The 21,688-nt window shown below is 38.1% G+C and overlaps 2 protein-coding genes and 1 long non-coding RNA gene across 10 annotated transcripts; 1 reads left to right on the top strand and 2 right to left on the bottom strand.

Annotated features, from left to right (window-relative positions):
• Window positions 1–1,114: 1,114 nt before the first annotated feature.
• Window positions 1,115–6,758, bottom strand: spt4 (Transcription elongation factor subunit spt4). Of its 2 annotated transcripts, none has more exons than XM_086993260.1 (3): window positions 5,683–6,758; window positions 2,586–2,748; window positions 1,115–2,028 (listed from the first exon to the last, which is right to left on the bottom strand). In XM_086993260.1, exons 1-3 carry the CDS (start codon window positions 5,860–5,862, stop codon window positions 1,913–1,915), a joined length of 459 nt encoding a protein of 152 aa, XP_086849386.1. In that variant the 5' UTR covers window positions 5,863–6,758; the 3' UTR covers window positions 1,115–1,912. The 2 variants fall into 2 exon arrangements, with proteins under 2 accessions (XP_086849386.1, XP_022668008.1); XM_022812273.2 differs by having other exon boundaries at window positions 5,764–6,733.
• A 1,348-nt stretch (window positions 6,759–8,106) lies between these two features.
• LOC111252765 (ubiquitin-conjugating enzyme E2 J2-like) lies at window positions 8,107–18,451 on the top strand. Of its 7 annotated transcripts, none has more exons than XR_002674337.2 (7): window positions 8,107–10,984; window positions 12,049–12,089; window positions 12,170–12,254; window positions 12,795–13,032; window positions 14,221–14,310; window positions 14,677–14,872; window positions 16,444–18,451. XR_002674337.2 is itself a non-coding variant. In XM_022811160.2 (7 exons), the coding sequence occupies exons 2-7, from the start codon at window positions 10,878–10,880 to the stop codon at window positions 16,561–16,563; spliced, it is 681 nt and encodes a 226-aa protein (XP_022666895.1). In that variant the 5' UTR covers window positions 8,107–8,566; window positions 10,748–10,877; the 3' UTR covers window positions 16,564–18,451. The 7 variants fall into 7 exon arrangements, 5 of the variants coding, with proteins under 5 accessions (XP_022666895.1, XP_022666893.1, XP_022666898.1 ...); XR_002674336.2 differs by lacking the exon at window positions 16,444–18,451 and adding an exon at window positions 15,378–15,459; XM_022811160.2 differs by lacking the exon at window positions 14,677–14,872 and having other exon boundaries at window positions 8,107–8,566; window positions 10,748–10,984.
• LOC147754968 (uncharacterized) lies at window positions 16,473–21,628 on the bottom strand. Its single transcript, XR_015330428.1, has 2 exons — window positions 20,459–21,628; window positions 16,473–19,400 (listed from the first exon to the last, which is right to left on the bottom strand). It is a non-coding gene; the product is annotated as an uncharacterized LOC147754968 (long non-coding RNA).
• Window positions 21,629–21,688: the final 60 nt, after the last annotated feature.

Below are 21,688 nucleotides of genomic sequence, written 5' to 3'. Positions count from 1 at the left end.
TTGACAGAAAGAAGGCAATTAGAAAACAACTTAAATAAATTACTATCAGTTGCAGTTTATATTTACTTAGGCCTGACTCATGAGTAGGCTATTTGTCGATTTGTTGTTCTGGTGTAGTAAAACAATCGCCCCTCAAGTAAATAAGCAAATACAGATGATCTGCGCAGACAACAAATTATTAATACTTGTTTCGAGTTCTCGAGGCATAACGCGGCGATTCTGCTTGGACCTACACTTCAGATACGTATATTACAGTAATAATACAAGCGATACAGTAAATCAACCTGCCCACTATTGAAGTAAGACCGTTACACAGTGAGAGTAGGGATAGGAGTAATTAATAGGCTACTTTTTCCAAGACAATGTCCACAATAAACTATCAGATTAGAGATTCGCCATTCTTTGAACATTCATGAAGGAGGCTTGAGTGGAAAAAAGAAATCAACGTAGATGAACAGTTAAGTTATCCACTACGTAAGAGGTCTCCACTGGGGAATAGAGCGTTTAATGCAACTGTGTATGTGCGCTCTTATCAGTAGCTTACCAAAGTATTGGGAAGATGAGCCCCTACAATAGATACTGCAGTTTTTGAGAAGAAAATTATCTTCGAACGATTGTTTTCAGGTTTTTATGGTGATTGCTATGATGTTCAACAGTAATAACCGATGTTAAGCAACACTGGACTTGGATAGTACTTCGAAGAAAAGCTATCACAATGACTGCCGAGGTTTCTCATATATTTAAAAAACAAATTGGAAGCTATATTTTGACTTCAGATATCTTTATATTTAGGTATCTAAAGCTTTAGTTATGTTATTTGCACTTATAGTTTTATAAGGCTTTTTAAGCATACTCACGAATCTTAAAACATCCATATGTAGCGTTTCCTTTTACTAGCCCACATTTTTGACAAGTTTTTGAGGGAATCATTTTTATATATTTTTATAACAATTAAAAGAGAGATGTGAAATAGTAAAAAAACTGGGGTAGCCCACACCGTGGACAGGTTTAAACTTATTACTCGTCAAAACAAAAAGTTTTTAAGCGGTTATAATTTTAAGGTAGAGAGGTCAAATTCTACTATAATGCGCGAAGCGAGATAAATATACGTGAATGCTTTCTATAAGTCCAATATTAGACCTGTTTTTATTATGTTCATTCAATTCTATTTAAACAAGAAGTATGGGCATCATTCTCAGCTACGCTCTATATTTCTTCGTTAGTCTCTTCGTATACAATTTAACGGTTGCCAAAACAGCGAACCCAATAGCTTCTGTTCAGTTTGCAGGCCTTCTCCTCTATCCGGTAAACTTCAGTAAATATTCCATTCAGTAAACTAAACTCTATTTAGTAAAATAAAGTTATGGATGCTTTGCCGAAATATTTAAAACGGTCGTGTGTGTAAAAAACATTAAATACTGTTTTTTAGATTACAGTAGTCACTAAGATTTTACTGAATTACACATCGATACATCTAAACAATTGCCAGTCGGCGGGTAGTGCTTTAGAGGGTCAGACCTCAAAAACTAACTTCGCATCAACCATAACGTTCACGAAGGTATGCATTCCGCGTAAAAGTTCATCTTCCTCTGTGAAACCTCATAAAAATGCTAAGTATACTTTCAAATTCTGCTAGCATATTCTACAGAATCACCTTCACTTATAATTAACATATGTATACGTTGTACATTTTACTTAACCCTGAAACTTTATGAAAGGCCTGCGAAGTTGACAACAAATATGACAACTAGATATACAACAAATTCCTTCTCATAGAATTGCATCACTTGTCAGTAGTATTGTTGGTTTTTCTAACCCAGCTTGATTTAAACAGTATTGCAAATTGCAGATATTTTGAAGAGCGGTCCTTCTAAACTTGTCGACCTTTCGATTTAAATTGAGGATCCCTTTTTTATGTTGTCATGTCACGAGATTTATAGATGACTCCGCGGCTCTTGAGTTCCCGAATAATTCCTGAGGGCAGCCTGCCAGTGACTGATACGGCATAGATTCCCGGTAGGCGTTGAGCTAAGATGAAAATAAATTTTTAATTTGAGAGTACCAAAAATCATAAATGGAATCACTAATTGGCGTTAATGTACTCCGTCTATTTATAGTTGTAAAAACTAGACTGGCTTTTCACAGCAAAAATTTGGGAAAAATATGTAAGTATACGATCAACTAAGTTAAGACTGGAAGCCCGGAGCGGGCAAAGAAGGTGAAATGCTTGTATTCATCTTGCGTTTGTAATTAGTCGTGAGTTACAAATGTAGGCTACAGTCAAGGGCACAGCTATTCATAAATGCCAGTACATAAGCATACGATATTATCAGCAGGTGAAAATAAAGAGGCTAGGCAAACGTATCGGTAAATGTATGCTTTAAAACAAATAGGAAGGCATTCTTTAGACATCCTGAACGCGCAGCAACAGGTTCTCTAGACTTCTAGGTCTCTGATGTTCTATATCTTTTGTCAATCATTTTTTGATACAATGCTAACGGCACAACACATAAATAACAAAAGAAATGTGCCGTGTGCATCGACAAGATGGTGCCCACATGCAAACGCTACAAGAAAACACTTACCCATCCTTTGCCACTTTGCTACCCAGCTGTCTTCTGGATGAAGAAGAGCTATAAGTCCATCGAACTGTGTTGATGTACAGTGATGCACCTGTTCCCGATTGCCTCGCATCCGAAGGTAGCGGTCACAATTTTCGCAGCCTGTGTCTTCGAACTGGTCCACTGACTGCACTCAAAGAGTTGCAAAATGTATGTACATGTGTTGATTAACAAACGGTGCATGCAGAGTAGTAATAAGAGAATCGTATATGGAGTTAGACGCTTGATTTTGTCATTCGATATTAATTGTATTTTAAAAGCACAATCCAAAGTAATTTTACTTGACAAAAGTAGAAGCTTTAATCCGCATTAGTTTCACGTACTGTCACTATTTAGTAACGCTCAAAAATGTATTATGTTATATACAGTAGTAAAATTGCATTTGGGCCCGTTTGCATCCGTTATGTACCAGCGGAATAAGTACCAGTAACCTGTATAAAATCTATCATTATTATTCCTTCCTCTCCGGCAGCAGACTTTGGAAAATGTATCCCAACATAGTTTCCCCCAAGGTTTTCCTGGTGCGGGACTTGGTGTGCTAGCAGGCGCGATAAGAAGAAGCATATACAAATGCTTAAATACTTCTCTAATGAACCCTTATAATAACCTTATAGCAAGGAAAAGTGATATCCTTTATTAAGAACAATGGGAGTCAAGTTTATTAAAAAAAAACGTATTTAGGGTTGTTTCGCCAAGAGAGTCTTCATTTCTTTGTACGTACTTGGTTGTCTGGAGCTATTTGGAAGATTAAAAAATTAAATGAACTTTAACTTTGTATTGTTAGGACACAAACTTTGATAAATATTTACATCTTAAGTTTAGCTATATTCTGAATACCAACCATTGATTGACTGGGCATCATCAGTATATAAAGAGTTTGGAGTCAATAATATCTTTTAACATTGAAAATTAATAGTTAATTATTAAATTTATTTTTCCCGAGGCTGAGAGCGTTAGTCGAATCTTATGAATTAGTGAACATATTGGGCAAACAGACCTTTAGCATAACAACAATTCGTTGATGATGTAATAATTTTAAGAAGAACAATCGGAAGGTTAAAGCCTACAGAGTAGTCGACAACTCTTTAAAACCTCTAAAAAGGAAAAAAAACAAAAGAATGATATTGCAGACAAAAAAAGGCTTTTGAGCCAAACGGAGCTTGCATATTGCTACTTGTCTGGTAAGTACGGGATAACTCGAAGTATGTATTATAAAGTTGTAACAAAAAACAGCTAAGATGAAGAGAAATAGTAAATCCGAAAGTTCTAATAATAAAAAAAAAAACAATAAAATCTAGAAAACTGAGAGCTAAACGAAAACTAATAGTAAAAAACATGTCTGAAATATTCATTCTTTCGTTATGAGTCCTGAGATGTACGCATCTACTCCATAGTCTTCAGCCTGCCAATTTTGTTGCTCCAGGAACAAAATATTGTTTTGCTAAAGGCAGCTTGGCGTTTTCACCAACATTCGACCGACTCCACCGAGGCTTTCATTTTCGAAGAACGGATAGTTAATCATTGAAGATGTGAAGTACGAAACGATATCATTGCCGCTAAACTTATCATTTTGTAATAACCGATGGGCTCATAGTTGTGGATGGCCAAGGGACTGGATACATCAACAACCATGCACCGCATTTCTGTTACTAATGCGCAGTTTAAAAGTTATTCAAATTTTCGACTCGCTAAATAGTTTTGGACAACATAGTAACATAAGGGAGGCCTTAAAACAATTTTTTTCGACCACTTAGTGTGCATAAGAATTGTCCTCCTATTACGAAAGAAGTGTTGTGTCTGAGCCATTTTCTTCTGAATATTTTTTCTACAAATTACTCAAAGGAAAATAAGTTTTTTACCTCCGAAAATTCGTACAGAAGCGGGAAAACTCAATTTCTTTTTTACGCATTTTTTTTTTATCTTAGTTGTACAGGTCTTGAAAGCCTAAGAAATATTTACACTTAAACCTTTTATAATTTTCAACGGCCATCGACATGATCATCGCATAAATTTTATTGATTACCTGATTTAAATTATATGCAACCTATAATGTAATAGAAAGAAAATACTTTTTAAATCATATTTAAAGTGTCAACCATGAATGCCATCACGTTAAATATCGGAAACAATTGACAGGTTAGATTAGTAAATAGGTTGAAGTATAAAAACTACCTAAAAACAAAAATCAATTTGAAAAATCCAAGAAAAAGAAGACAACGAAACTTTCCTTATCGTATAGTTGCTACCTAACACGTTTATATCATTTTAATACGGAATTAGCTTGACTGCATCGCGTTTACATCGATTTATTATACCATATTTTGGAAGATATCCAAAAAAAAGGAGAGATTCTTGGGAAGCTTCCCCAGTAGTAAGGTCTAAAGAACAGCGTTTTTGCAAAGAATTCGCTAAGTATGTGTACAGTCACTTAATAAAAAAAAAAAGCTGTTGCTCGAATGGATTACAGTACGCGAATATGTGATTTTTAGATATTGATTCCGACAACGGCGCTAAAACTTCCTGAATTCATTATGGGCCAAAGCAGTCGAACACCAGCACCTGTTGATTAAAACTTGGAATTGCTGAAGTTTCTTATTCACACTTAATAACTTGTGGCGTGAAAATTTTACACAAATTATTACAAAGCAAAAGTACCATCCAGATAGCAATATGATACATCATGGGTTTTAAGTATTTTTTTATAACGATAACCAGTTTAAGCTCAGATCCGATGAGGTTTTGCTGTTGTAAAAACAAACAAAAGGGTTATTAGTAAAAACTTTTAGGTTTTCATTAAATGTCTTGTCAATAGAAAGGTTATGAACTAAAATACGTTTTACTATTAAATATAATAGAATCAATTGTTGATTAATAATTGAATTTACAAACACAAAACGAGATCTAATTTGTGTTTCAGAGAATAATCAACGAATGCAACGAATTCTATGAAGAATTTGTTTTGTGCTTTGCCTTAGTTTAGATGCCTTATTAAAAAAAATCATTCAAAAATATCTCATAGGTATCAGTAAGCTTGGGCTGTCTGCACCCATTTTTAATTTACCTTCCGGATTTGTATGGCCGCTAATTTTTTGAATATCTGCACACTATTATTATCATTATGCTGATGAAGACAAAGTTGTACCTTGACAAGTGAGCAAAGCATGCAAGCTCGAAGATGCCTTAAATCTTTAGGTATATTGTCCATTGACGCCGCAGCTGAACTGGAGCTGCCACCGGCCATTTTTACGAGTTGATGTAAACGATCAATTCGGAATACGCGCTTTAAAAATTATCCAGAGAATAGTCTTCTTTTTGCCAATACAGCCGCAACTTATATCATACAACAGAACAGTACGTTATCTTATTTCTTATTCACTGTAACAGCGGTGACAATATTCGTCATGACGTAATTTTGCACTTGACCAATTTTCTTGCTCTCGTTGCCTCGCCTTGTTCTACTTGCTGATGTCAGTTTTCGATGCGTTCCTCTTACACTTCCGTCTATAAGAGTTCTTCAGCTTTTATATATGTGTGTTATATAGAAAACCGGGCAAGTGAGCTGGTAAAATTTATTCAAATGAAATTTACTCAGACGGCTGTACAACACTTGGACACAGACTGTTTTTCACTTTTTGCAAAAAATTAGCAGGTTCAAGAGTCAATCTTTTTGCCCTGTAAAGCAAGAGTCTGCTAGGATTTCAGACGATCGTTAACGAAGTCTTGGTCACCTTTCACCTAGCAGCCCAGTTAGATACGACCTGGTTATGCGGGTAACAGGCTACATCAGTGTGGTGGCCCCTGACGCCATCCGTCGGCGGTGCATGCAATTCAGCTGAAATACTCACAAGGATGATACAACAAACCCAGAGCTCGATCTGACAAATAGTTTCATTTTTCGACCCCACTTCCTTTATTCGATTTCACCTCGTCAACGCTTTGCAAATATTCTGCCTACTTGCCTACGATCAAATGTCATCGTAACGCAGCAGTACATAAACAATAAGACCTAGCTATAATACGGCTATTGCGCACATCTGTCCAGTAAATTTTCTTAGCTCTCTTCACCGAAAACTTATTTGGAGCTCTCACTAGTTAGTAATATCCAGCTAATAATGTTTGTCAAACAAACTGGTAAGCGTTCAAAGCAGACGAAGGCCGCGAAGACATTCAGTAGCATTAAGTGTAGAATAAGGTCAGCGGGACACGTATAAAGCTTGCTTGGCTTTGAGCCCTAGTGCATGCATTTCACGGCTTTCGTAGCGACGTCCAAAGACGCTCAAAAGCTAGAAATGGTCAAGTACTTCAAGCAGAAGTGCGCCAAAAAAACCTATGAGATTCGAATGTAATCAAATTTAAACTCGATGAAGGTCTTTGACGAGTATGTTTCAATTTACGCAGGCAACATAATTTTCAAAATTTTTAAATTTAAACTATAGTTTTTTAGAAGGAGCACGCTCCAGTATATTTTCAACCGTGAAAGTAAGTCGTAAGAAAAGTAAAGGCCTATAGATCTATATAAAACTCATCTACGGTTCGGAAACAAAGTTTTTTTTCCTGTTAAAGCTCATTTACAGGTCAACTTAGGCGCCTATCAAAAAATTTTACCCGACAAACATAACGCCATTAGAATCAGACTAACATTAATGACTATTATACGAATGCAAATGAAATCAAACCCAGCAAATACTGGATTCAGTGGCATTACTTTTTCTTTTTTTTTTTTATTATGGCTAACTTAAAAAAGCCTTCGATGGCCAAAAATTTTTAATCTAGCCATACAACATACGTACAATAATTTTGCTACCATAAATTTCAAAACCAATACCCTATAAAGTACTTTCATTCTGCAAAAAAAATTGTCAGGTTTTCACGTTAATACTAAACAAAAAGCTCGAAACAGTAATTTTTAAGCTTGTATTAATAACTGACAGTTAAAAAGCCATTTATATATCATGAGTTTTGTCGTTTGAGAAAACGGCCGTTATAAAAAGAATCGTGATTCAATTAACGAGTAGTGATCTATGATAGCTTACAGGGTAACTTTATGTATGGTTAAAAGGCCCGTTTATGAGTGGTGTGCAGTGAAAAGGTTTAGGTTGCAATGGTTTTCAAGATGGTTTATTTAGCATCGTTAGCATTGCGTTCTTATGTCCATAAGCGGTGTTCTGTATACGCTGTACGTGCACGTATTTAATTCATAGACAAAAAAAAATACAAAAAATAATACACGCACTTTTTTCCATTCAATTGACGTCAATCGGTCTATAGGCAAATGGCTACAAAATGCCATATTGACTCTTATAAACATCACAGTATATAAATACTAGTAACACACTCCCATTAGCAAACACCTGTTATTAAAAGATACGGTTTCAATAGTCTTTTGCTTATTCGCGTCAACTCCGTCCATTCTCTATTCTGTCACAATACATTCTACGTCTTTGTTTTGTTACTTTTCTAGTCGTCAAGAATGCGTCCATCTGATGCCTTTAGATGCGCGAAACCGCTCACAGTCACCAATTACAGTGCTGCATTTACTTCACATTGATCTTACGGCAGCAACGGCAGGAGCGCGTAAGCGTCATCCATTCATCTGCTGCTGCGCTTGTTGCCGCTGCGGTGGCGCGACAATACAAACTCACGGTCGGCGACGAATTGCTGAAATTTCATCTCGCCATAAACGTCAAAGCCGATTTCGTACAGGGCCCTCTTCTAGCCACAGCCGATGTTCTGACCCAAGCAAAGCCACCAAACCGGCCGCTTGCAGACTGTACGGTATGTTTTGCATCCTGTCTTTCTTGTTGAGATTCTCGTCACTGATTTACAATCGCCCGCCAGCTGCGGCGCATCGTGGTGCGAACTGATTCACTGCGTGAGCGAGGGAGTGGTGATTACGGTAGTGGTGTTGACGTTGATGTGTTTTAGTTGAACTGTGTTGACTTTGGGTGAGTACTGGCCAACAGCGAGATAGAACACCTGCGGAACACTATCTTAGCACACACGGGCACGGATGACCCTCTGATTCTATAACTGAATAGAACTCGGTTTTTTCCTCGTTCAACATCAAGTCAATGGACGACGCGCCTGCTCCGCGGATAGTTTTCCTTACCGATGCCAGGACCGATTACCCAGTTTTTTTTTTTCTCTTTTTTTCCGAACTCAAGTCGCCAGTTTAACGATCAGATGACTCCTCATCTTGACAGTGAACAGCAGGCAGACAGGTACTGACTAGATTAGAGTCCAAGTGAATTTAGTGAAATCAAAAAGACAAATTTCGGAGCCCAGTCAGATTGCTGTCCCCCTCGTTCTTTTGCAGGAACCACCAGCCACCAATCAATAGTCGATGTAGCGCCTAAAGGGGAAACATTCACCGGAGACTACTTCAGCAACTGACGACTGTTGCCTTTGGCTGTGTCGGTGTCGTGTGAGGTTTATGATACGCCGGTAGAAAGAGGTTGTCTCATTTTCACCTTCTCACTTGTCTCCCTGCAGCTAAAATTATCTCTTCTTACTCCCACTTCAGGGATCAGGAATAGAATAGTGACAAACAATGACGACAACGACAACGAAGAACCTCAGGAGTCTGCAGTACGCCTGCGGTCTACAATATTCGGTTGTCACTCTCTGTTTGCTCCCAGGTAGAAATCTCGGGAATGGACATTGCCTCAGCAGAAAACTGCTGAAGATCACAGCAGCCGAAGTACCGATTGCTATGACGGAGACCATCATAGTGTTGTTAAGAGCCAGCGCTGTTGCCATCTATGAAATCGCCTGCTGTTTCGGGATAACCGCTGTTGCGGTGGTAACAGCATAGCATTTTGTAGTTAAGAAGTGCAACGAGGCGTAGAAAAATTATATTGTGCTAACTGGTGAGGTAACTTGGTGGTAACGAGATTGTCGTTAGTGTTCGTGACTTCTACTGTCTTCGTGGCAATCATCATAGAAGCAAGACTAGTCACAAGGGCAGCGTTACAATATCATAACAAGCAGCAACGAAATCCCCTGTCGCTACATCGGTCTTCTGCACTTTGCTGTATGTTTTCTCCTGTCTACCTAGCTTGCTCGTTCTGTGCTCATTACCTCGTTACAACTCGTTCGAATGGTGTTCGCCTTCTTTGATCGATCAACGGTGGCCGCTGCAGGCGTTTTCATCCGTCGTCGTGTACTCCGCCCTGCTTCCGCCCCTCAATGCGCATTTCCGGACTCCTCCAGCAGTAACAACGGGAGTGACTTTCTTTCCAACTATTCACAACAGCTATCAACAGCGGTAGTTCTGTTAGCGGTAGCAGTATTACGACGATCTCTGTCACAGCAATCATTACTTCGTCTGCTGCACGTACCGTGTGGTCTTCAGCAGTTTTCTGCTGAGGCAATGTCCATTTCCGACTTCTACCTGGGAACAAACAGTTGAGAGTGGAAGTCGAATACTGTAGACAGCAGGCGTACTATAGGTTCTTCGTCGTCGTTGTCGTCATTGCTTGTCGCTGGTCTATCCTTGATCCGCAGTTCTCTGTTGTTATGCTGTAAGTGGGAGTAACAAGGGATGATTTTAACTGCAGGGAGGCAAGTGAGAAGGTAAAAAGGAGACAACCTCTTGCTATCGGTACATTGTAAATTTCACACGACACCGACACAGTTGAAAGCGACAATCGTCAGTTGTTGAGGTAGTCTCCGGTGAATGTTTTCCCTTTAGGCGCTACATCGGCTATTGATTGGTGGTTGGTGGTTCTCGCAAAAGAACGAGGGGGACAGCAAGCTGACTGGGCCCCAAAATTAAACTTTTTATTCCACTAAATTCAGTTTGTCTCTAAGCTAGCCAGTACCTGTCTGCCTGCTGTTCACTGTCGAAATGAGAAGCCATCTGATTGTTAAACTGACGACTTGAGTTTGGGAAAAAAAAAGCGAAAAAAAATGGCTAATCGGTCCTGGCATCGCTAAGGAAAGTTATCCACGGAGCAGGTGCGTCGTCGATTTGCTTAAAACTGAACGATGAAGCCGAGTTTGGTTAATTAAAGAATTAAAGGGTCATACGTGCCCGTGTATACGAAGATAGCGTTCCGCAAATGTCTTGCCGCGCAGTTAGCCAGTACTCACCCAAAGTCTGTTGGTGAATGTTGTCGGTGCAGGATGTTATTAATACAGGCGGTGACAAGTGTATAGGAACACCGTACTAGAAATAAACACATACCAAACGACAACAAAGAAGGGATTTTAACCAGAGCTGTAGCAGCGAAAACAACGCCATAATCTGTAAAGATGATGCGAACGGCGACTCTGAGACTGAAACAGGACTACCTTCGATTGGCTAAAGAGCCAATTCCGTACGTGTGCACAATACCCGTACCGGATAACATTCTCGAGTGGTAAGTTAATAAAAAGAGATACAATTGATTAATTTTGATGCGTACTTAGGCAAAGTGGCGATTCAATCTTTGGTCTCAGTTTGGCACCGTAATTCCATAGAAATGGGGTACGAAAGTACTGGCATCTTAAATCCTCACAGCTTCCGTCACATTTTAAAGATATTTCAGTAACAAAATCTTATTTGGGTGCAAATTTTTATCTAGAGACGCTTCAATAGAAGATGGTACAGTGGACTAGTCTGCCAAATTTAAATTAGCCACAGAATAATAATTAAGAATACGCAAGCAACGAGGTATATATATAATATTGAAATTCTATGCTCAACTAAAAATATACCCTGATGATTAATATAACGTTGCTTTTTACTTGAAACACGGCTCAAAGGGCGTTATGCGCCTGAGCGTGGTCTACAGTATATGACGTAAACGCCGTATGTTATGACATCTAGATAAACAAGCGTGCGAGCTTACGAAGTAAGTCCACATCGAACAATTCGCTTGCGAAGTCGTTATCTAGGGAATGTGATGGAGTGACTGTCTCTGACTGGATCCGTCATAACCATTTAATAATAGCATGCAACAAGTTTTTATTGCATGTTAGATCCACGTGTCTTTTGTTATTGGATTCACATAAGATTTGTTGTGAATGCCATGAGCTGTTTTGTCTCTAGCGGATTGCGGCTCTATTATAAAATTCTTACGTATTTTTCATGGATCCGTTGTTGTTTATTGGGGTTATACTTCTTTAGCATATACTAACCGGCTTCCAAGAGTATAGCTAATAACGAACTAACATTTTTTACATATATAATGTTCATTGCATGTTTCAATACGGCGAATTCCTGTCTCTAGTGCGTTCTAGTAAGCGTCCATGTTTGTGATTTTTACTTAAGGCAAATAATCTTTTTATGTCTGTTATAAAATGTTATCGCAGAACACGCAGTTGATGCTAATTACAGTGCTACTGACTCACAAGACAATCTACGACTTTCTTTGATTTTGTTTTGTTTGTTTGCAAGAAAACTGGATTAGTTTTAATCTGCTATACGTGGTTCTATTTCCAGGCATTATGTGGTTATTGGTACTCCTGATACGCCGTACCAAGGTAAGACTTCAGAATACTGTTTGCTACCTAAGTTAGTTTGATCGTAAAAGATACACTCTCATATTTCATTTGAACTTCAGGTGGTTTTTATCATGGGAAGTTGGTCTTTCCTCAGGAGTTTCCGTTTAAACCGCCTTCCATCTACATGAGCACACCAAATGGACGGTTCGTAGAACAAACAGAATGTTACATTTTAGTGTCCTTGGTTAGTTTTCCAGAGTAAAGGTTACAAAATGCATCTTTGTTGTTGTTAGGATACACTTTTATTTTTACGATACACTTTTGCGATACACGATAGCTTTTGGAGGATGCGGAACTTCAATAAAGGATAACGAAATTATTACCAATGCATTGAATGAGTAAATTATTAAATAATAAAAATATTAATTGGATTATTATTTGTATCAATAATAAAGGTCAATTAAAGGAAGGTACAAGAACGGCTGTCCACAAATTGTCTTGACGCTTTTTATGTTCTTTCATTCAGTTATGTTTAAATACCGCTATCGCGATGTATGAGCTTGTAGGGATTTTGATAAAATCAACATGTGGATAAACGGATCAGTAAATTGGTGCAATTATGAACAGAAAACGTAAGAACATCCTAAGGAATTTGGGAATTCCTAAGGAACGTTTATCAATATAATCAATATTCTGAATAATCTTTTCTGCCATCTCATCTGATTGCGATGTACGAAACTTTAGATTCAAGACGAACACCCGACTGTGCCTTTCAATTAGTGACTTTCATCCAGAAACGTGGAACCCCACGTGGAGCGCCGGTCCCATCCTTCTGGGTCTTCAAAGCTTCATGTGCGAAAATACCCCAACTCTTGGCTCGGTTGAATCCAGCGATCATGAGAAACGATTGTTAGCGGAACAGAGTATCGAGTTCAATCTTAGGGACAGACAATTTTGTGAACTCTTCCCGAAACTTGCCGAGGTACGAAACAAACGTTCGATCACAGAATCTATTAAAAAAAAAATATCATGATGGTTTCTTTCTCAAATTTTTGTAACGTTGACTTAATATTTCACCCTATATACCTATACTTTTTTTTTGAACAAACCCATCCAAAATTGTCATAGTGGACATGTGTTCATTCGATTCTCGATTGGTATTAGAAATTCCAGAACAAAATAGCGCTCTTGGGATCTAAGCGAAAATCACCTATTATATAATGCTTCATGCGAAGCGAACCCCCTACTGTAATTCTTTAATTCTTGTCCTTAAAAAACTATGTTGTTGCCGGTTTTTGGTCGGCTTCTGGATGATCCGACGAAGGAAAGTCAAACCAAAAATTCTTACTAGGCTTTAAAATTTATCAAAATAATGTAGAAGCCATATTTGATGTACATGGATTTTTCATATATGAATTCAGAACCGTTCTAATCTTCAAAAGTTTTCAAAAAGCTTTCTGCTCCTTTTTGCATATTAAGCGCTTGCATTTTTTTCACCTGCTATCAGCGCCAAATTCAACTCTCTCTAGCTGTATGTAAAGTGTTTTTGCATTTTAGCAAATTATAGCAATATTGCCTGGCGCAAGCTTTATTATAATAAGCTTGTTAGCGGATCATGAGAGGAATATTTTAAAATTTCAGTACGCAATATAGCTCTCAAAATAAAACTATGCAATCATGGTAAATAATATTTAGTATGTATAATGGCATATAGTAATATATAAGGACTCAATATGGAGTGAACATGATAATCGGCAATTGCATTCTTAATACATGCAAAACGTCTTAGGAATAATTTATAAGAAAACATCGACACTTGTCTCCCACTCTGTAAAATACGATATAAGCGAGATGCTGTTTACTTTTAGCTAATACATATTTCCAAAATCGGCCTATAAAATCATTTTGTGAAAACGTGGCTAAGCATTAAAACCTCACAGGAGATTGTTTTTGATTTGCCCGTTACATTAGTTATCACTTTGCCGTTTGTCTTCTGTGGAAAATTTTATTTACAAATTTTATAGATATAAAACTTATATCTATAAGTTTTATATCTCCATATATATATATATCTATAAGTCGTGTAGGCTTTCTATTGTAGATGAAGTTTATTTCTTATGTTCGTGAATACTGACTCACCGGTAAATATGCGACCGTGCTAAATCCTCAGGAGTGCCGCGATATTCTAAAAAATCGTGAAACAGAACGGAGACAATTAGAGGCACTCGTTCCACCAGCTATTGCGTCCGGCGTTAATCAGGTGAGACTTTTAAACAGTTATATGCAAACTCGTATTAGTTCCACTACTATTAACAGGTTTGTGCTAACTACTTGTATTTACAGAGGTAGAGATCATTGCAAGATGTTGAAACCAACAGGGTCATCAAACACCCATGTTACCTTCTCGCTAAGAAGGCATATTTAATGTTCTTGGAAGTCTCGAACTATGTACTCAGTAATTCTCACCATGATAACGGTTTTAGCTAAACTCCATATAAAAATTGCAACATAATGCTCATCAATGTTTTAAGTGGTACTTGCCCAAATGTATTCAAAACGATTTTCTAATCGTTTTTATATGCGTTTTTGCGTTCCAAATGACCTTCGCGACCAAATGCTAGCAAAGGATTCTCCACATTATCAACAAAAAATAACCGAGGCTTACTTAGAAGCAATCGGAAAGTCAAAAGTGAACCCGTTCAAAGCTGACTTCTGATAGTAGGGAAATCAAACCGAAGGTGACAAAAGCGCCGTAAACTGTAACTGAAAAACATCCTGACATCTCCTCATGAAAAGCGCAGCACAAGTTTGTGAAAGCAGATGTAGGTATCTTGTGCGACTGCTATGCGATAGTTGAATTTTTTAGGTTCTATATGATCGAACTTAAAACTAGCAGTATTCGTCACGCCAAACTTTAGATTCTGGCGTATAAATAGTGCTTACCTCAAAATTCGTTATCTGGTTAAAATCGCCTTATTAAAATCGTTATTTACTTCGAAAATTCACCGTGTTCATGCCTGGCTCATTGCTAGGAAAGCTTCAATGTCTAATGGACATAAACTCGTAGCGTATTTCATATCCTTTCCTTCAAACCACATGGACGTTTACCTTCATGAGACCGCCTGCGACACACTAACTTCATTCTATTGGTCTCCTGTTGGGGTCGACCATCGAATATTCTTTTAAGGGATTCTTGTCGAGAGCTGGACAAAAGAAATCGCTATCTTACACTAGCCACTGACAGTTACAAATATTAGCGAACTCAGATTAATGACACAGAAGTAGACAATTTCGGCCATTATAATAGCCTTTCGATTCCGATTGCAGAATGGCACCGATTTCATCAATTCAAGTCGAAGTGAGTGACGCAAGGAGCGCGCGTGAGAAAGCTTAAAGGCGAGAGGTATGCCTGTGCCCGAGCGGATGGATGAATGAATGTTGTATGGCTGAGTGACCAATTCAGTATATATACGCTCCGGACAGCTCCTCTTCGACTTTCTTCTTTGTTCGTTTCGCGATCAGCGCTGAACTTTAGCGAAAAACATTTTACTCGAACATAGTCAAAGAACGGTGTGCTCAGTGTCAGGGAAGGCGAGGCAGGGGTGGAAGGTATCAGTGATCAACTTTGTCTCAACTCAATCAAATATCTATTTCTGCTTCTGTTTGTACCTAATCGTAAAAGATCTGCGAGACTTTGTAAGAAGTCAGTTGGCGGGCGGTCACGGAGGATCGCGTCGATTTCCAATATATGTGCAGAAAGAAGCTGTGTTTGCATTTAAACTACGTATTTTACTCATCGGTACGATATCAGACTGCTCTTTTAGATTAGAGGACATTCGTCTCTATCGGTTATACTTTATTTTATGATAATAACGTTGACCTCAAACGGTAACCTTAAACCTTTGCAAAGCTGAGGGGAGTCATGTCGGTTATTGCTGTAACTATTCCCTTCGCTTTCCATTGTCCTCGGTCATATTCTGATTCACTGAAAAGTGCAGACAATTTTTTACGAAGAAAGCAATCGTGCGACGATTTTGCCACAGTTGAGGAATTAAGAAAGAATGTAATTTGTCTTTTTTTTTTTTTAAGTATCCTTAATTTTACAGCTCGTCATTAACGAATTTATAATGACGATGTATGGTAAACACTAACAAGTTTCCTGTCTCCGATGCAGTAAGCAAATCTTCTGCTACGTACTTTGTGTGCGTTTTAACTCTAAATTTTTTTGTCCTTCAATCACAAATGTCCCGTACCTCTTAGGAGCGAAATCAGAGACTCATGAAGCGCAGGTCGTGTAGCGGTTTTATAATTACTGGACATTATTAACCGTTTTTTTTATTGTGGCTTATGTTTTTTGGGGGCCGCCGTTTGGCCTCTTTTGGCCTTGTTACAGATGCAGTCTTCGTTAGCCGCCGCTCTGACGAATCTGTGCGTTGTCGTTGGCTTCGCGGCTTTCGCGTTTGTTGTTAAATACGTGATTACGCTGAGCGGAAGCGACCAAGAGCATCCGTGATGACTGGCAACGGATGGAACCTAGCGCCACTTCTACGTTACCTTTTATTCATGTCAACAACAACAACGACAATACATGACCAACAAAACGACAAACAGCGAGACCAATAAAGATATTTATGTTGAAGAGAACAACAACAATGACAACAGATTCAAGAAATAAAAAGCCAGGTCGTCGAAGGATTAAAGATGGAAAAATACACTGACTGAAGACAGCAACTACCTTATAACCCATAATTCAAGATAGAACTGATCAGGTATGCAGGCGCCAATGGTCATGTTTTCGTTTAAACGAGTCAATTTTTGAGTGAAACGGAAACAAAGTTTGCACCTATGATTGTCCAGTGCACGGTGTTGAAAGCATGATAGCCTTGCAAGGGGCTGTCGAAGGTAACTTTGCCAATGCGCACTGATGCACGAAATACGCGAGCCTGCTCTCAAGAAGAGTGAATAGGTGGCCAATGCAGGTTCACATATAAATGTTGATATTGGTATGGTGATTTATCAACGTGAAGAACCAATGGAAAAAGCAGTCAACAGTAGTCAACTAAGGCACCAGTGTGATTGGTTCGTTTTCTGGTGTAAACTTTGATATATTGTTTTGTAAAAACATTCAGGAATGCCGCCACTGTTGCATGAAGGATACTCTGCCTTAACGAGGAGCGATTAGGCAGATTATTATTTTTATGGGCTAAACGGTATTTAATGATGCTGAATACGATCATGATGGTGATTGATGTCAGTGCTCTTGAGGTAAACTACGCGTAGCTCTGAATATGCGAGCGAGTAAATACCTCTTTGTCGCGGGTAAAGTGATTTCTGGGCATAATGTAGCGATTCTACTATCTTCTCATGATATGATGTAAAACTAAGTGCAGGAAAATGCTGGCTGTGTCTACCTCAGAAGAAATGAAGAGGCGAGCCGATGATATCAGCATGTGTGTAAAAATTCCAGGGTACATGTAAAAAGCTAAGAATGAATAAACTGAAATAAGGAAACAATAAGAAAAATAGTAAAAGATTGATAGTGAAAATTAGCACAGGACAGTGTGACAGCATAAATGTGGTAGAATGGGCCTATAGATGGCGTGCCAAAACATGTGTTCGAGCAGCATAAGCGGTGTAAAATTTCGGATAGGGAATTTGTAAACGCAACCTGAAGTTGTTTTATCCCTTAGCAAGTGATCCTTATTGAAAAGAATAGGCATGAAGGACATCAATTGAAGGTAACTATTGTTGACATTAGAAGAAAATTCGCGTTATCTAACAAAATCGCACTGTACGCCGACATGAACGGAAAGAGGTATCTATTGTTATAGCTTCTATTGATCTAAAGAAAGTCGATGAGTTCATCGTCGCCTGCCAATTTGCAGACGGCCTTCCATCAAGTATAATCTAATGTGATTACAATTCTACACCGAATGCGCTGAGATCAGTTGCGCTTTGTAGCTTCCAGCTTATTTGGTAGAACTGGACCGTCGATATAGAATTTAAACAGAAGCAATCACAACAAAACACATGCATAAAATATATTACCAATAGGGCAAGTTTCGGGGGTGTGCCTGCTGGCGAAGTATAGAGTGAACTGCAATGGGAATGTAAGTTACCAAAACGGTGAACTGTGACCTATATGATATAATGATTACCCGTCCTTTAAAAGAAGGCGTTTCGGTGAGAAACTGTTGAGGGCTTGGCGATACACAGGCCGTGAGTATGATTTTGCTTTGAAAAATAGTTCTATGTAGATTACTGAAAATCAAGTGCGAATTTAAATTGTTTATGTATTGCCCTAACAACGAAATGGAGGTTTGAGGACTTATAAAAAGTATTTATTTTATGCTTTGAGAAATAATGATAATAATTGATAAAAATATGCATATTAATCAAAATGTTTTTTCTAATAGTGAGAATAGTAGTGTCATCTATACCATTATTGTAATTATCTTGTTGGTCTACTTTGTACAGGTACATAGTTAATGGGCCTACAGATTATATTCCATTGAAGATGTACCTGAACTAAGACTGTCATTTTAATTACCGGAAATGTACAGAGACGCTATTAGTTTTAGTTAGTCTAGGAGAAGGATTGCGTTGTAGACAACTTTCAGTTAAAATTTCGGCAATCCTTTTGAGTGAAGTACAAAATAAAAAATTAGTAGCCTTCATTTATAAACGGTGTTTAACGAAGGGTGCAACAGTAGGCGGTGCTTAACTAAATCAAGGCAAAAGTATAGATAATTAGTGATGGCAGCGATAGATAATTAGCCATTTAGAAGCGGCAAGGCAACATTATTCGCAGGAAGTCAACTGAACGAGGACGAATTCAACTGAATTTTGATTTAATGAAAAAAGTGTAATGTCTTAGAGCGTTTTGATTCGACAAAAGCCAAGGTTTTTTCACGAGAAGTGTGTTGCACTCGATAATATTTACTACTCGTCATGTTTGAGCGAGAAACACAATAGATATCTGTGTAAGAGGGAAAGCTCAAAGAGAAAGAAAAACAAACCAGCTTTGATTGTAATTCAGATAACCTTACAATTGCTAAAAGTCAAAGTTCATGTATGGTACTGTTACTAAAGAGATCGAAATCCTAAGTCGTTCAATATTAACCTTAGTTCATGTATGGTACTGTTACTAAAGAGATCGAAATCCTAAGTCGTTCAATATTAACCTTAAATGCTCCGTAACATGTTCGGACAGGCGTCGCAGCTATTGCTGCCATTGGCATCACGCATGTTTGCTATGGTAGCGGCCAAAATTTAGGATCCATCGTTGTTTGTTGTATTGTAGTTGATCAGCCGCAACAGTTCGGGAATCAAGAAGGTCTAAGAAATAGGCTAAAGAAAGTAATCCAGTTATAAAAAGGTCAGACAAATTCGAACGGTAAAAATAGCTATCGCATCTATTTTTATAATGCGCATGAAATGTTTCGTATTAATTATCTATAACGGAACCACTATTGCATCTAGTGGATCTCTGTTTTAGCGATCAGTAGTTGTTTTCATATCTCGGGAGAGATATTTCGCAAAAAAGAAAATATGGGCAACATTTAAAGCCCACATGCAATGACAAAATGACAATTTTGGTTTTGCTGAGCAATAGGCAACTAAAAAAAAAGCAACTGCTTTGGAGATGCCAGGAAAACTTATTTAAGGCATAACGGGGCTAATTTTGGTTGTCGTTTACTGGACTGATTTTTCAGAGAATACTCAGAGAATATTTCAGAGAATAGTGTTTGTTGCCTGGCATTGTTCTGATGGGAAACGATGCCTTCCCTCTGTACTAATTTTGGTCGACTTTTCTTAATAGCGTATTGTAAGCAGATAGTAGAGGTCCGAATAATCTTTTTGCCAAACGATAGTAACTCAAAATGCTATTTTTAATGCCCTTTCTAATTTCATCAAACCTATCTCTTTTTTGAGGACCGTCTGGGCTTGGCCACAGATTATGGAGCTATATTGTTTTTTTTTGTAAATTTTTATCGTTTGTGAAATTTTCACCACTCGTAGTCATTGAGTTCGTTGCGTTTCTATGAAGTTGTGTAAATGAACATATGGTTGATGACCGATGAACTAAATACTTTTACGTCAATTCGTGTGATACCTAAATACCGAGCCTTTTTTGTAGCCTGCATTCCTCAAATGGTTTAACGCTTTCAGAATATTTAGTTAATTAACGATGTAGTGGTTACTAACGTATCGGCCTTGCTCTATTCTCGAAATAATCTCATCAACTTTTTCTAATTGGTCGACCTCCATAAGAGACACTTTTTTTCGTTGCAATTTTGATAAGGAACCCGACAGAGCCATCTTTGATAACGCATCTTTTATTCATCTAGGAGACACTTTACCTCAAGTACAAAGAAAAGGTATCCGAACAGCTTAAACACACTTACTGTCAAATCCCGCCTTTCAACTGAGTCTAACGTCGACTCATTGTGAACATCTGTAGACTGCAGTACTTTTTCGACAACCCAATGTAGAATGCTGGTACAAGCAAATCCAATGGACGTTAAAGTTGAATAACTTTAAGTTATGCGCTGCGAACCGACAGCACTCGGCTGGTAGATACTCCTTCTACAAACTTGTAAATGAAAATCGATTGAACTTACTTTTGGAGAAACTGGTTCAAAAGAAAAAATTCTTTTAATCTTAAGAATTAATGCACAATGATAAAATTTTTGTTTCCCAAAAATCACAGCAATACGAAAATTCGCCAAATATTGTTGAAGACATCAGGCAAGAAAATCATAAGCGAAAGCACAGTACGTAAATGGCGCAAACGTTTCCAAAACAGGGATCAAAGTGTTGAAGAGCACCAAGGGGATAACCAGATATCAAGATATGAACGACGAGGACGCATGGTCGCGATGCAGGGGGATTTCTACGAAAGTAAAAATTGAAGTTTCAGCGCTCTCTCGGCTGAAACTGGCATTTCACATATAATATGTTGTAGGATTGTAACCTGAATACTGAAAACGCGGAAACGAGTCCTTCAATGGACCGCTGATACGGCAATCTAAAGTGCGCAACCTGGTTACTTGACGACAACGTCAAGTGCCATCGCTATTTCTTGGTTATACCCTTGGATTGAAAAAAAAAAACTTGCAAACTTTCCCAATCTAGATCCGTGTAACTACCGGGTATTCCATGTTCTAAAAAAGGCAACCGATGGGCAAGCGCACTCCATTATCGAATCACTTTGATAAGCCTTAGATAGAGAAATTACGTATGAAAATACGAGTGGTAGGGATATCACTGTCCAAAAGCTGTCAAGATACCGGGACATGTGTGCAGAAAAAATTAAAAAGGGCACCTCTAACACGTCTTGAGGTATCATGGTTTCAGCCCTGCTAGCTTAAAAATTACTTGATTTCAAATTCTGCCGCATCCACTTTTAACTGCCTATATGTATATATTTTTTTTTAATTTTGAGTGTGCTTGAAAAATATAAATATCTAGACACCAGATATGAATGGTAAGGCGGCGCTACGTCAGTGAAAAGTTAATATGATAGGAACTCCTTTTTACGTTGTGATGTATACCTTAACGGCATTTAGAGTAGATAAAATTTACCTAAAAAATTTTCAGAGTACCATGTTTTTCAGCGCGAAAAGAAGCCACCT

This window comes from Varroa destructor, unplaced genomic scaffold, assembly GCF_002443255.2.
Source record: "Varroa destructor unplaced genomic scaffold, Vdes_3.0 BEIS01000006.1, whole genome shotgun sequence".
In the NCBI taxonomy this organism is placed as follows: Eukaryota; Metazoa; Arthropoda; class Arachnida; order Mesostigmata; family Varroidae; genus Varroa; species Varroa destructor.
This window is presented reverse-complemented; position numbering and strand designations above follow the sequence as displayed.